The sequence below is a fragment of the Ostrea edulis genome, chromosome 9 (assembly GCF_947568905.1).
Source record: "Ostrea edulis chromosome 9, xbOstEdul1.1, whole genome shotgun sequence".
Classification (NCBI taxonomy): Eukaryota; Metazoa; Mollusca; class Bivalvia; order Ostreida; family Ostreidae; genus Ostrea; species Ostrea edulis.
The window spans coordinates 44554961-44570970 of record NC_079172.1 but is presented as its reverse complement, the minus strand read 5'-3'; the positions used below and the strand labels follow the sequence as shown (position 1 = coordinate 44570970).

At 34.2% G+C, this 16010-nt stretch overlaps 1 protein-coding gene across 7 annotated transcripts in view; it reads left to right on the top strand.

Moving 5' to 3' along the window:
* LOC125658228 (GTPase-activating protein skywalker-like) overlaps positions 1-8755 on the top strand; it is a 34104-nt gene extending 25349 nt beyond the window's left edge. For all 7 annotated transcript variants that reach the window (XM_048889398.2, XM_048889403.2, XM_056149330.1 and 4 more), the window contains 3 exons: positions 3198-3356; positions 4115-4323; positions 4949-8755. In XM_048889398.2, coding sequence (XP_048745355.2) covers positions 3198-3356; positions 4115-4323; positions 4949-5084 — 504 coding nt within the window. In that variant the 3' untranslated portion in view covers positions 5085-8755. The remainder of the gene's footprint in view (positions 1-3197; positions 3357-4114; positions 4324-4948) is intronic.
* The last annotated feature ends 7255 nt before the right edge of the window (positions 8756-16010 follow it).

Genomic DNA, 16010 nt, shown 5'->3' with positions numbered 1-16010 from the left:
ATCTGCAGAGTGCTGGTCAAACACCTTGACGTGCTTGTGGTCATAGTTTTAGTTTTGGGCCATATAATATGTAGATCATCTGTTTATGTTTCATAAAATCTGACTAGAAATAGCCTGCTTACCCAGACATGAAACATTATATGTAAGATGATTGATCGTTCACTGTAAACCTACCTGGTTTGGGTAGAGAAGCAAAAACAGGTGCTGTAATGTAACTACGTAGATTGGGGGATGGGGCCCATGAGGGGGTGTTAGGTTGTACTCACCTTATGAAAAAATTTTTTTTCAAAAAGGTCCAACATTAAATCAATGTTCAAATCACATTGAATGCCGAATGAATTTGTTCATGTCAAATTTTACTTAGAGAAAGTTCTGAGGCATGTAATTGTGTAGATCAAACTCCTGTAGGAGACCTCCATTGTTGGAAGCCAGGCCTATTGGTGGTTTACTAATTCTGTGTAGTATTTTTCTGGGGATCAGTGGAAAGCCCGTTCTTGTGCTCATTTGCTTCGGTCTTGAGATTTTGTATCAATTTTTGGCATACACTTGGACCCCTTGAAAACTGATATTTATTGTAGATCGTCTGTGAAAATTCTCAGGAACTGTAATTTAATGACGACAGAGGATTTTATTTTACTTCACCATGCTGACACAATGTTTCGGCACCATTCTGTGATTGCCTATAAGCAGACAAGTGTTTGGTATACATCCTCACTTGTAGAGAGAGATAAAAGGACCAAATAGCTGTCGGGATCGCGGCACACAGACTTGTCCAAATATATTTTAGAATTTAGACTCTTTGCTTTCCAAAATTTTTCTAATATATAAATGTAAGAACCAAAACGCGGTGCCAGTAACTTGTAATAACAATGCCCTTAAAGCTTGGTAAAACGCTACAGAAACCGTTCAAGCTGTTCCATAAACATTGTGTTAAGAAAACGGATTCATCCGATGATGAGGAAGATTCTGTAGATGATAAAACGATTGAAAAAGTCCGCAAGAAACTGACATGCAAAAAGGTGGGGAATTCTTTAGGAGGATTGTTTTATGAATTTTGTACTTGTTTACTCTTGATAATCAAGAAAGTTTCTCATCTTTTGCTTTTAATATTTTCTGGAATGCTGTAAGTTTAGAAATTGACAATGATGATCACAAACTCACCACCACTTCTTCCACACCACCACCCCTTCCATCAAAATAAGATTGGTCAAAGTTAATTGAACTGATATACATACATGTATATATAAAGTTTAATTAAACATTGAGTGTGATAAAATATTTCCTTTTTAAAAAAATAGCCCAGTTGACATTCTATTAATGTAAATGGATGAAGTAAATGGGAATAGTGATTTAATTTTTGTTATTATTTGGCAACTTTACAAATTTTTGGCATAATACAGTAACTACATATATGTTATCCACTGCTTATCTTACTCCAATCAACCAGGCAATATTACAAACAAGTTTTATCTTACAGCTATGTCTAGCTGAATACAAACTAAAGATATATAGGTGTACATGTTTCTATATACATGTAGATGTGAATTTATAACTAAATATAGGTGTAAATGTTTCTATATACATGAAGATGTGAATTTATAACTAGGTGTAAGTTTCTCATTTATAATTAAATATAGGTGTATACATGTACATCTAGATTTGAATTAATAACTAAATGTAGGTGTATGTTTCTAATATTATAACTATAAATATAGGTGTATGTTTCTATATACATGAAGATGTGATTTTATTGATGGTCAGTAATAAACCTAATGCTCTTTCGTTGAATTTTATTATTTTATTTATCGATAAAAGTACTGGCCACTTGTCTTATTTAGTTATACATAAATTTGTAAAATAAAACAATTCAAATGACTATAAAATTAATGTGAATATGAGTGTTTGTATACTCCCACACCCACACTTTATACAACCTATAGGCATTTATTTCCTAAAGTGAGAGATATCTTTGGTGTCTGTATGTGATGATATCTGTATCAGGACATTATATTAAGGTATTTCAAGGATGTGCCTGTTGAATTATACAGAGAACTAATGATAGATTGATTTGGATACAGCTAATTTACTTCTTACTCCCTGACAACAATACTGTTGAGGACACAGTTCCCTGTGTGTTTCTGTGAGGACTGAATGTTTTGGGCGCTGCGTAAGGGCCATCCTTATTGATTCAGTCTCAGAGATAGATAGGTGCTATTGGGTTTCTGGTGTAAAAGCTAGGTCAGAGGACAAGGTCTTGGGTTATGTTTGGTGGTACCTTTGATCTTCCAAAAGGTTGTTTTTATTTTGCTGTTGTAATTAATAGAATCTTCTAAAAGTATGAGTTTGGAATTTGAAAAAATTCACTGAAGGGACAAGATTCAGTCTAGGATGAGGCTTTGCTGATCGAGTCTTTATATAGACAACAAATCTTGTTCTAGAGGTGGAATTTCTCAATCCCACACAAGTAAATAATGAAGGATTTTTTCTCACATTTTATCCACAGTTTACTGCATTAATTCAGTAGCTTTGAGAAAATTCAAAATTATCAAAATCCTCATTTGAACTTCAATGCAAAACTAATTAGACAGTCAGAAAGAGCACTCCTGAAAATGATTTATACTTTATATGTAAACTTTAAAAAAAACAAGACCCCCCCCCCCCCCCCCCAGAAAGCTACATCAAATTAAAATATGAAGAAAACAATACAAAACATTTTACTTCAGCTTGTGACATAAATCATAGAAAATATATAATGTCAGATCAATGATGTCACAGCAGTGTAAGATGGAGAAATCTTTCTTACACTGGAAAATGCTGTCTTACACTGGTAATTATGTGGGAAATATGTATCTTTCATTTGAATATAATATGTTTTACATGCATGTTCATAATTAGTTTCTCATATTATATTAAATCAAGTGTAATATAATTGACAAATCACACAATTTCAAAGGAATCTGCACTTGTCCAAACTTGGCATCTTTAATAACATCTTTATTAACATTTGAAATCTTAACCGAGCACACAAGGTAATCTATTAAATTTAATTATTCATTTTTCAAAGCTATTGAAGGAAATTATGCTTACATAAAAGATAGATTTTATGTGGTTCACCAGAATTTCACAGTTCATGAAGTAGACCTTATACTGCATGAATGCCATCACTTAAAACACATTTATCATACTTCTGTTTCCAGCTGTATACCATTTGGTCATGGCTGCCGGCAAGGTTTGCAGTGTGCCAACCAGAACTATTATACACATCAGAGGAACACGGAACAAGTCTGAGAACTCTGTACACACAAGTGGAGAATCACCAGCCCACGCTGATCCTTATCAAGACTACCACAGACGAGGTGTGTCACTCTGTACAAGGAAACGAAATGTTGTAAAAATTAACTACAATTCAAACACAGTACAATATTGCAATGTACTTAATAGTGTAAAAGTCAAGTTGTGTGAACACAGTATCATCATTATATGACCATACAGACAAATCCACACATAGTGATTTATCACATATATTCACTACCACTGCATTTTAAATATCAGAATTTCAATAATTTTCCAAGTTTTTGGCTATAACTTTTCCTCTAAAAGAAATTTACATGCTAGTATATATCTACACTCTCCCGCAACCCAATGTTTTTTTATCCACCAATTCTGTTCTTATTCAATACCTAATTTTCACTAGGGCAATCAAATCTTCTCAGAATACATCAATAATAACCAATCTGGTGATTTCTTTCCAATAATCATCAACTAAATCAAATCTTGCGTCAAAGATCTCACTAAAACAGAAAAGACAATTTTCTGACATTTGTTTGATATCTGTCACGGACATCAGGAAGTGAGAATGTCACTTTGCTATATGAAGAATGTGATACGATTTTATAGATGATGTCATTGAATGTTCACACATACATATAACAATAAGAACTGAGCAATCAGCAGATGATACAACCACAGGTTTTGGGGAGTGTGTGGACCCAGAACAGAGAGATGCAACTATGGCAATAAAGAAGAGATACCCTGTTTATAAGTGAATTAAAAGATGAAAATTGTGACCAAACTTTAATTGTAAGAGAATTATTTTATACTTGCTCTTCTACAGATTTTTGGAGCATTTTGTTCCGTGTACTGGAGAGAGAGGAAGAAAAGCAATAAGAATGTGTACTACTTCGGTACAGGAGAGACCTTTGTGTTTACCTTGACCCCCGAGAGAAAGAAGTACGAGTGGGTTGGACTCCACGAGGCGAACATCCCCAACACGGCCAACATGTTCCTGGCTGGGGACAGCAAGATCCTTTCTGTGGGAGGAGGGTAAGATTTCTGAGGGTTTCAACTTTCTAGGTGATCGAGTTTAGTTCACCCATCAATAAATATTCTTTATTCAGTTTAATGGTAGGTGCCATATGAAAGCTAGCTAATAAGCTTTTTTCCAAAGAAATCCTATTGTTATAGCAGGTAACCACCATATCCTCTCACACAGAAGCACTGCCAATAACAAGGATTGAACCTGTTCTCTTTGGAGAAGTGGACAGACACATGTTCACTTCTCTAGAGAGGATAGGATTGCATCCAGGTCACAGAGGTGAAAAGCAAGTGCTCTTCTACTGCACATAAGTTGCAGTCCACAGAAATAGGGGACACAGGGAGTTCCCAGTTTTCAGATTAAAAAGAAAAACATTTAGAAAATAAAGTAATTTTGTCCAAGAGTGAATTTCCCATTTTGCCCCCCCCCCCCCCCCCCCCCCCCCCCCTCTGAAATTATTTAACCTGAAATACAATGGTAACTTTTAACTATTTTAAAGATTTGTTGTTTTTTTTAACTCTTTTAAAATTATATTAAACAACTTATTGGTCTGTGAGTACATGCTTAACAAAAGTATGACACATTAAAGATTAAAGACACATTTTACCTTGTGTATTAAATTCCTTTGCACAGGAGTGGTGAAGCCATACAGCTGGACGAGAATCTCCTTCACTGCAGGACAGAGCATTGTGATACATTTGACAATCCGCCACTGTGTTCTAATCAGGACTTCACATGTAAAGTGGTGGAAGTGTATGGATTTCAGTAAACACTTGATAAATATACAGTGTGAAAAAGGGGGCATTTACAGCTATATAATATATCTATATGTTACATAGTTCTGATCCTCTCAAGTTGAGACAGAAGTTGTGTATCAGAATTTTATCTCCAAGTGTGGAACTCGTTAGGTACAGTTCTCAGTGGTTGGAATGCTGACAGAGAATATGTTCATTTGATATTCCCTTGTAAATTGATTGTGATACTTTTATTAGCATAATGTATGGATGAATGCAATACTATGATCAGGTCAAGGTGTTGAATTTTGTGTGATTTTTTTATTTTTATAATAATATTCAGATATGTTTTTTAACAGAAAAAAAAATGCAGTAAATTTTTTTCTTGGAAATTTTAACAAACCATTATTTTGCAGAGTACAAGGTTCTTTCGTACGTTTCCATTAAGTAGTATTTAATTTGAAACCAAATTACATTTATGAGGGTTGATCCAAATGTGCATGGACTTTTTTTTTTTTTCTAAAAGAAGCAGTAATGACATAAAATATACATAGTTATGAACTAGAGACTCTAATATGACTAGAAATTATATTCCTTAGTGATAACATTTAATGTCACCCAAGCAATTTATTTGATAATGGTATGTTGCAAAATCCAGGGGTCTTTAACATGATATTGCAATAAAAACGTCATGTCACATTCACCTTAAAAAGGAGTCTAGGCACTCATCTTGCACTTATTTTCTTTATATTCAGATCAAATTTTAAAATGCATTCCACAGTTTCCTATGAGCTCCTGATATCCATGATAATCTTGTGCGCAGGCAGTCCAAATCCATCAACACCCTCACTCTTTCAGCAAGGAAAGGACAACTGTCCACTGACTAGCCTGATTTTTATCATCTTCCCCTGAAGTTCTCCCCTCCTTAAATCTATTGTGACACTGGAACACAATTTGCTTATTGCATTCTGTCCTGCCTCTATCATCAATTTATGCATCTGAGTCAGAATGTGCCAAAGATTTTCACAAGACTTATAAATGATTAGTTTTCAATGTTCTCTAATAATGCCATGATAAACAATGAATCTCATAGAATATCTAAATGGTAAATTCCATAGAACTTGTTTTTATTATGACCTCATTTAGGTTACATTCTGCACTTTTTTTCTCTGGTAAATTAGGATAACAAAATATTATGAAGAAATATAAAGTATCCCCTGCCTTTCTAGTTTCATAATATCCATTTCTATGGCAACTGTCAAAGTGGTACTGCCTGGCGTTCATAATTTTTTAAAAAATAAATGAAGAGTAGGTTTGATATTGTCATATATATATTTAAAATAGATTTAATGTAATATAAAAGAGGAATTCCATAAACTTTTGAATCAACCCTCGTATTTCAAAATCATAAGAATAACATACATTTTTTAAAAATAAAACTTCATGATGATAAGGGACATTAGCTGTCAATGAGGACATAAAAACTTTTTAATTCTGTAGCATGATGCTGGAATGCATTAAAAATGAAAGATAACTCCAAGAGTGAAAATAATTAAGTTAACCTCCAATGAAATTTTATGAAAATTACGTAATATTTCTCTGCAATGAATTATGTACTTCCATATAATAATGTTTCAGCCATTTTTTTCTATATAAACAAATTTAAAGATATTCTAAAGTCAGAATTATACAACATAAGATTGCAAGATGTCTGTGGTGATTTTTGTGTACTGTAAAGCTGTTTCAGTCATTTTGGTAATGATCAACAAATATGACTTTGGCAGCTAATGCCCCTTTAAGAAATGATATGTGGCATTTAAACACGTACACTGTATTAGTTTTCTGACAAACCGAACCAGTGCAATATTAGTGAATATACCTGAACAGATTCTTGAACTATTGTGCCATAAGAACATGATCTAGAAACAAATTTGTGGCATTTTTACTGTTTATATTTTTAAACCAAAAACAATACTCAGCCAATACTTCTCATTAAGAGGAGTCTACCATGCCCCAGTCTGTAATGCTATTAGATTTAATAAATAGAATACCAATTATAGGCTTAAACACGTTAATGATTTTCAGTATACTGAATCTTTTTTAAAATGAATGTGATAAAATAATGGCCAGGTTCTGAGCAGTATTTCAGTAATTAAACAAGAACACAGTACAAAGTTTTTGACATATATTACATATATGCTCATAGTTTATAGTGGTCAGCCTGCTTGGATCTATTTGACGTTTACCGTATGTTGCACATTTTCATTTATTTGACTCATTGCTCATCGTTTGTAAGCTGTTGAAACATTTTCAACTTTGCAGAAAGTATTGCATTAATTTGGCATACATCTTTCAATATCTCAGAACAATATGTGAAATTATGAAGGTCTCCGATTCCTCAAAGCTTAAGAATTGAGCTAGACTTCCAAAATATATACATATAAGTCTTTTAAATCCTGCAGATACATTATTGTATTTTATGGTTTTTAAATTCATGACTCCTGGGGTTCAAACTTAATTGTTGGATAAAGGTAATCATGTGTTGAAAGTACACACATTTTTTTTACTGGTAACACCCCCCCCCCCCCCCCCCCTTAAAGTTACTCTCTTCAGGACGAGTGGAAGGAGGGGGGGGGGGGTAATCAGACTATTTGATTTTTACTAGAACTAATCATAAACTTGCAATGCACTAAACAAAAATGCAAAAATCATGCTCCAAATGTTGATGTTTTCAGGCCCGGCCATATTGCATATGTTACCATATTGCTTCTAGTCTATAAAGCTTACAAATCTTCGCATTAATGGAAAGCTGGTAAACAAAAATATGTCCCTATTTATATTGGACCCCACATGCTTAATGTGTACAAATGTATATCCAGGAGAAACGTTCAAAAGTACGATATTCTCCTTCAGAACATTAAACCTTGTGAAGAATTTCTGAAAGCTCATAGTGTATGCTGTATTTGTCTTTTTGATGCCGAGTTTGGCCATGACTTAGAAGATCACCAAAAGTTTTGTTGCAAAATTTGAGCCTGTATTAAACTCTGCATAATTTTTGTAACCTTCATTTAAAATTGGTTCAAAACCGAATATCTTTTTGTCAGTTTAAAATCCCCTTTAGAAGATTTCGAGCCTTGTAGGGAATTGTCATGAGGGATTAGATTTCATGAATATAAACATCATATATCTTTTTTCACCATGGTAACTGGATGCTACTGATTTCAGCTTTGATGTTGCCTAGTAATCGGTGGATCATTAAGGCTGATGGGATTGCTCATAATACTTTTTAAGAGGCATCTAAAGATCATTCTTTTATGTAATGAATTAAACAATTTCCACTAAATCATTTGAAACATATTTCGTGTTTTTGAATGCGCATGCATTTTTACCAGATCTATTCTTCCATAGCTGCATAGCTAGAAGAGAATTTATACAGATTTATGTGAATTTATGTCACATATGTATCAAAGGTATAGTGATGTTATTTCTACACATATACTGCTTCTTGCATAAAGATATGAGATTACAAAAAATGTCCAAATATATTCATAGCACGTGTATTACATGTAGATCGTAAACGCTTTTAATATTTTCATCAAAATGAATAAAACTGTAATGCTAAAAAATGTAATGGTTTGTTTCATTGTGTTGTGCATGTTACATGTGAAATCATATAATTATGAAAAACATTAAATGTTAAAAATGATGTTTGTTTATCTTATTGTATATCAGTATCTTTTTAGGTCACCTGAGTAAACTCAGATCACCTATTACAGTTGGTTGTTGTCTGTCGTCGTGCATTAACAATTGAACATTTTTAACTTCTTGATAACTAGCATTCCAATTCTTTTCAAATTTGATATGAAGCATTATTGGGGCAAGGGGGACATAAATTTTTAATTTCAGGACTCTTGCATCCCTGGGACCTTTGGGGCTGGGCAAAAAACTGCTAAAAATTTACCAATTTTCAAAAGTCTTCTATAACCACACTTGCAAGAACAAGGGGCCCACAGGCCTTATCGGGCACATGAGTACTAGTTAAAAGTATCACTAGTCCCATGGGCTAAACATCTAGAAAAAATTTCCTGTTCTGAATGTCTAAGCTAAATTCTAATACTCAGCAACAGTATAAAACAATGTGTTCTTCAAACTTCGATACCCTCAACAGTGCATATACTGATGAAAGGCTTTACATATGATATATGTATTATCATTAAGCAATATCACTAATTTGGACCCACCCTAACGTCGAAACCATGGGGTTGTTGTATCGGTAAACTTAAAGAAGTCCTTCAAATGATAAAGACAATAATCACTATAATAATTTCGGCTCCACCCTGAAACCAAACCCTTAGCCTCTAGGGTCAATTTTGGTAAAGGACTACCTACTTCTAAATATCCATTTAGTTTCAATTTAGTAACAATAATATTAAAGCAAATAACATTTACATATTTTGCACATATACACTATATATACCAAGTTCACCCTGGAGTCAGAACCTCTGCCCCAAGTCAAAAGTCAAGGATTATCGATTCGTTACCTCGCACTAACCCTTGACATCAGTGACTATCAAAAAGTTGGGCTCGTTCTGATTGGTTCCACAAAAGAGTGGGAACCAATGAAAATGTGGTTCTATTCATAACGCGAAGCGAGAGATTCAAATAAAAACATGTGTATTGATGCCTACAATTATGGCTATTTCAATCGTTTAAGCAATATTGTCTTAAGCAAAAAGGTTTCCAAACTTGATCTACTATAATCAATAAACATAGTTTGTGTTTTTCCACCACACTCAACAATTTTTCAGTTATTTGGTGGTGCCCAGTTTTTATTGGTGGAAGAGAGAACCCAGATACAATGTACCTGGGAAGAGACCACCGACCTTCCGAAAGTAACTGGGAAACTTTCTCACTTACCGGCGCAAGCGGGATTCGAAGTATGAGATCGCGTCATTTGTATCCATGTACACCATAACAAGATTCAGTGATTTCATTGGATGTTTTATTTATAGTGGATTGCATAATGGTCTAATGAGTCCAACTTTTATATAATGACTGATATCAAGGGTTAGTGCGAGGTAACGAATCAATAACCCTTCACTTTTGAAGATGCTGCCCCTGGGATCATGAAATTTACTTTTGTAGAGGCTGCCTTTCTGCCCTATAGTTATGCATTTATTTTAGTTTTTCTTAAAGATATGCAGTTGTAGAGAAGACATAAAAATTAGTCAATTTTGCCATGCCCCCAAAGAATCCCGAAATTTACAATTTATGTCCTCCTTGTCCCAAAGATGCTTCTTACCAATTGGAATAGTAGTTATCAAGATCACACATTTATTAAGTGACCATTTTGGCGTCACCCCGATACATGTACCAAAACCCCTACACCTGGCATCATCAGATTTACAATTTTGGTAAAGAACTACCTGTTCTTTCTAAATATATATATTTAGAATCAATAGCACTAAACAAGATGTTATTTAAGTGTTTTACACATAAACACTGTATACCAAGTTTGGCCCCGTCCTGAGGTCAGAACCTCTACCAGGGGGATCATGAAATTTTCAGTTTTGGCCTTCCTGCTCTACATCATGATGCATTTAGATTTTCTTACACAAGTGGTTCTAGAGAGGAAGTGTTTTGAAAATTGGTCAATTTTTGCCCCGCCCCTCAGGACCCAGGAGTCCTGAAATTTACAATTTATATCCTTGTCCCAAAGATGCTTTATACAAAACCTGAATAGAATTGGAATGGTTATAAATGCATATTGATGTAAAGCAGGAATACCTCTACCAAAATTGTAAATTTCATGATCCCTAGGGTAGAGGTTCTGATTTCAGGGCGGGACTGAACTTGTTACATAAGCGTTTATGTGTAACACATTCAAATAACATCTTTAGTGCTGTTGATACTAAATTAAAACTAATTTATAAATGAATATTTAGAAAGAGCAGGTAATCATTTACCAAAATTATAAATCTGATGATCCCAGGGGTAGTGGTTTGGTATCAGGGTGGGGGCAAAATGGTCAGTTATTAAATGTGAAAATTAGAAAAAAATTAACTTCTCGATAAGGCCATGCCAATTTGTAATCTAGTTCGTCGGATTCGCCGCTTCTATTTGTAACAAATCCAAATTATAATATCAAAATCCGCCCACGTGTTCAAAAATATCCGTAAATATTTTTTTTAGTTTTTACAACAAGCGCACAAATAACTTTGATGTATATACTGACAAATGACAGAAGCGCGGGCTCTCGAGAAATTTCCTAACAGTGTAATACGGTTAAGTTATTCATGATGTCTATCTTAATGTGTACGATACTTCATAACACTGGATTGGAAGTTGTTCGTTATGCTGGAATCGAACTGGAAGCCGATGAAACTTTTGAAGCGCTATTCGATGCCACTATTTAGAGAACATTGATAGCATATGATTGATTGTTTGATTAGCCTATATATTCACTGAAGTCTCTCTTGAGAATATTTCACTCACATGAAGACGTTACCATTGCCGGTGAAGGGCTGCAAAATTTAGGCCTATGCTCAGCACTTATGGCACTGAGGGATCTTTATCGTGCCAAACCTGCTGTGACAAGGATCTCAGTTTTTTGCAGTCCTATCTGAAGGACCGCCCCATTTATTCGCCTCTTGCAAGCAAGGGGTACTGATCGATGACTATTTTAAACAGGACCGACAGTTAACGACAAATTCACAAAAGGTTTGGTGACGTCATATCAAAATTCAAGAAAATGCTCAAAGCGATGCAATGGATATTGCATTTGCAATGAATGTCAAAACTGGATGTGTCCCTAGCAATATGCATATCTCTGAATCGAAAGTTTGTAGAAATGAAACTTAAAATGCTTCAAAAAGACCTTATCAGTTAATGTTGCAAAGGACATGTATTAGGTATGAAGAAAATAAGTCTTTGAAACCTGAAATACTTCTTATTTATTGTAAACTATATCAACAAAGTTGAAAAATATTAAGTTTATGTGGTAAACAAATGATATCTGATGATTTTAGATCTTTATTTTTAGGCGCCCGCTTTTTAAAATCACACTTAATTCAATTAAAAATATTTATATTTCTTGTATTCGCTCGCCTTATAATTTTTATCTCCAAAATTAAAAATAATATTTGTAAAATAATTTCGCCCTCTCGCCTCACTTTTTTTGTTTGAAAATCCGAAGAACTATTTTACAAATTGGTGTGGCCTAACTAGCATTCCAATTCTTTTCAAAGGACAAGGGCCGTTATTGGCCACGCTTCAAAAGCTGACCATATTTTGCAGGTAGAAAGGTGATAATTTTCTCGTTTCATTCATATATAATGTGTACCATTTACTTGTTGCTGTCAGATATTGAGAAAATAACGTTACAATTGGTATGAAGCATCTTTCAGACAAGGGTGGCCTAATGTAAATTTCTAGATTCTTGCACCCCCGAGAGGCAAGACAAAAATTGACCAATTTTCAAAATTTTTCTTTTCTACAACCACACATGCAAGAAAAACTAAATGCATAGTGATGTAAATCAGAAGACTTATACCAAAATTAGAAATTTCATGACCCCCAGGGAAGAGGTTCCGACTCCAGAGAGGACCAAACTTTGTGTGTATATATAGTGTATACATTGTATGTGTAAAACATTTAGATCATACCCTTTTTAATGCTATTGATACTATATAAATATTTAGAAGTAGACCAAAATTGCAAATTTCATGATCCTAAGGGGTAAGGTTTTTGGTTCCAGGGTTGAGACAAAATCATAAGTGATTATATATTCTTTATCATTTGAAATACTTCTTGAACTTTCCTAATGTGGTATAAAAACCAAATGCACATTTAGGAAAAGGGTGTACCAAACTTATGAATTTTGCAACCCCAGGGTGTTGACCCGAAGATGGGTCCAAATTAGTCATATTGTGTTAGTGCTACAAATATTACATTATGTAAAGCTTTTCATCAAAACCTTTCAAAGGCATTTTAAATTTTAAGAACATGTTTACTCCTTTATCCAGTGGACATCGCCCATTACATAAATTCTAATTATTACAGTGTTTTCCTACTCCGTTTGGGACGTCACAAATAAACGTCAATTTTACGTAGTTTGTTTATAAAATGTCGGGAGGAAAAATTCCCAACAGTACAGTAACGTAAATGAACTGCAGTCATCCTCGGCAAACTCCTCAGAAATGAGGGACAGCATTATCCAGTAAAGTGTCAAGGTGTAATGTCAATGCTAGCCTAGATGTCATGCTTTTACCCAGATGTATGAAGTTTTAGTAAGGCTTCTTCAAAATCCTTATTAGAAACAAGATTGCTATGTGTAGCAATATGTACCTCAACGCCGCAAAATACAATGGATTTGAAGCGCAAAAGTCCCATAACTCCTGTAAAAATCTTGGTGTAAATATGATCGACTACAATTGCGAATATTTGTCAGTTGTTTCCCCTATTTCAAACATAGGTGGCGCAAGACTCGTTTACGTCCTTGTTGACTTCCGGTGTACATAAGATTTATAAGAGAGTGCAAGGTTTTTGTTGTGCAAACAGGGAGCGGGGGTAGAATTCCCGAGATATGAAGCTTTTAAAAAAAATCAATTGGTTCATTGTCATCAAATGTGACAGCGACAACGATCGTTTTATGTTCCACTTAGCGTCGTGCGCTATAAACTTCAGTCTTCAGTTCAGTCCGACTTCACAGATCTATCAGACGACGACTTTGTTGCAGATAGTATTTACGGGGGATTAAACATTTGCTCTGTAGATCGTAATATTCTGCATGAATGTTTTATGCTGAAATTTTATTTTTATCCTTAGTGATACAGTCATCAATGATCTTATAATTCTATGACCCCCCCCCCCCCCCCCCCCCCCCCCCCCCGTCTTTCTAGACTAGATCTATAATCGAACAGGGGAAATTTGAGTCCTCAATATATAAACCAAGTATGGTACAAAAATACATTTCAGATGTCATTTAAAAATTAATTTTAGAGTTAACCAAGGTCGTCAAAATATGAATGAATGCGATTGCTAATAGCACCCCCCCCCCCCTTCCGCCGTCACTCGGTACGACAACACGACTGCAATGGAGGGGTGGCTATAATCAGACTGTAACTGTAAGGCAGTGAATATTCTTAGGTCTTGTTTTCGTTTTTGATGACTGGATTGTAAATTAATTTCAACACTTTACTTTCATTGTTAATTTTGTTATAATTCAAAAAGTGTTGTAAAATATTGTTTCAATTTCAGGGAAAACGAGTCTGGATTCTTCAATAGTCAATACGTATGAAATTAATCAATATATGAGATGAAATTGTCAAACTTTCTAACTTATCAAAGTTTGCATTATCATAGTTATGTTGTTATGTCATGTTTATGAACTGACCCACGGAAGTACAGTCCAATACGTCAAAGAAACGAATACCAGTCCTAGCCTATTTTAACTGTTGACGCAAACCAGAAGAAAAATGCATCTCAAGAGATTAAGATATTTCTGAATTTTTTAGAAACAAAATTTGAATCATATCTACTTTTATCAAAATTAAATGCAAATTCATAAAGCTATAAATTTATCCAAGTGAACTAAATTACAAATTTCACTATCATATATACAATGTTGTGTTTATAATAAAAGCCACACATAGGACTATTGTTCATTGTGGTTTTTATTTTAAAAAATCATTGCATTACGTTTTTCAATATTCACTTGTAACTTCGATTTCAATGTGAAGTATGAGCATTCAAATTGACCTTCAAATTGAAAAGTGTACTACATTTGTTAAGTGATGTATTTTAGTATTAAATCATTCATATCATGAACTGTAATGGTACATATAAACATGATAAATCTTATACATGAAAGTAAACACGGGTCAAATTATGTAGGCCTACATCAGTTTCCTGCAACACCATGGACAAACGTCATTTGGATACAACCATTCAGTGTATAACTAGTCGTACTTTTCACGCAGAGTACAACCAACTCATAGTATATCAATCATAGTATATGGATGGAGACGTGAACTTAGAAGTTGAAAGAAAGCTTGAACTTCCGTCTTAAACTTGCAATCCAAATTGTAAAATTCAATTAAAATGTAGAAATTCGAAATTTTGAATCATTATTATACAGCTAGCATATGGGGTAGTAAAATTTATTTGACCTGCCAATTATTATGCTCTCGCTTGCCCTATGGACTAATAAAAAAGAGAAGTTATACATATACATTCACTATTACTACACATTTTAACAGCTTAATAATAGAATTTCAGATATATATGGATATATTTATAATTGATATTCTTAATCCTCAATCGAGAGAGAGAGAGAAGAAGGGGGGGGGGGGGCATCTTATTGTTTTAAACATATGCAATTCAACAACTTATAAAGAATTATTTTGTATTGTATATTCAACCTAAACTACTGTTTAAGTATGTAAACTTCACCACGAAGTAGTTTATAATGAAAAACGTTCAATGTGTATTGAATGTCTTTATTTAATCGATGTGACAGAGAAAATTCGGTTACAGCTGAAACTCTCAATGTGCTTTCCTTCCCGCCCAGAGAGTCTTGCAATGCGTTTTCTAAGTTCGTCTCTAAGCGCAGTGAGGTCCTACGAACCGTAATCCGCCATCGTTACTAAATATTCAACAACTTTCTAATCTTCCGACGCTCTCTTAAACATGAGGTTAGAAACGCCTTGGACGTTAACGGATCGTGCGCCACCTGTAATCAAGGGCGAGTAATTTGAAGTTTTATTTGCCATTGCACCATGGTCTGTGTAGTGCCAAGGATCAACCTTTCCAATGGAAACTGATGGTTATGGATTTTCACTGCCAATGGTACAGGTATTACATGTATAAAGCAACATTTCCAACAGGCCAGAATTACCAAATATTCAGTATTTAGTCTCAATGTTTTAAACACCATCTTTTAGATGGCAATACAAATAAAC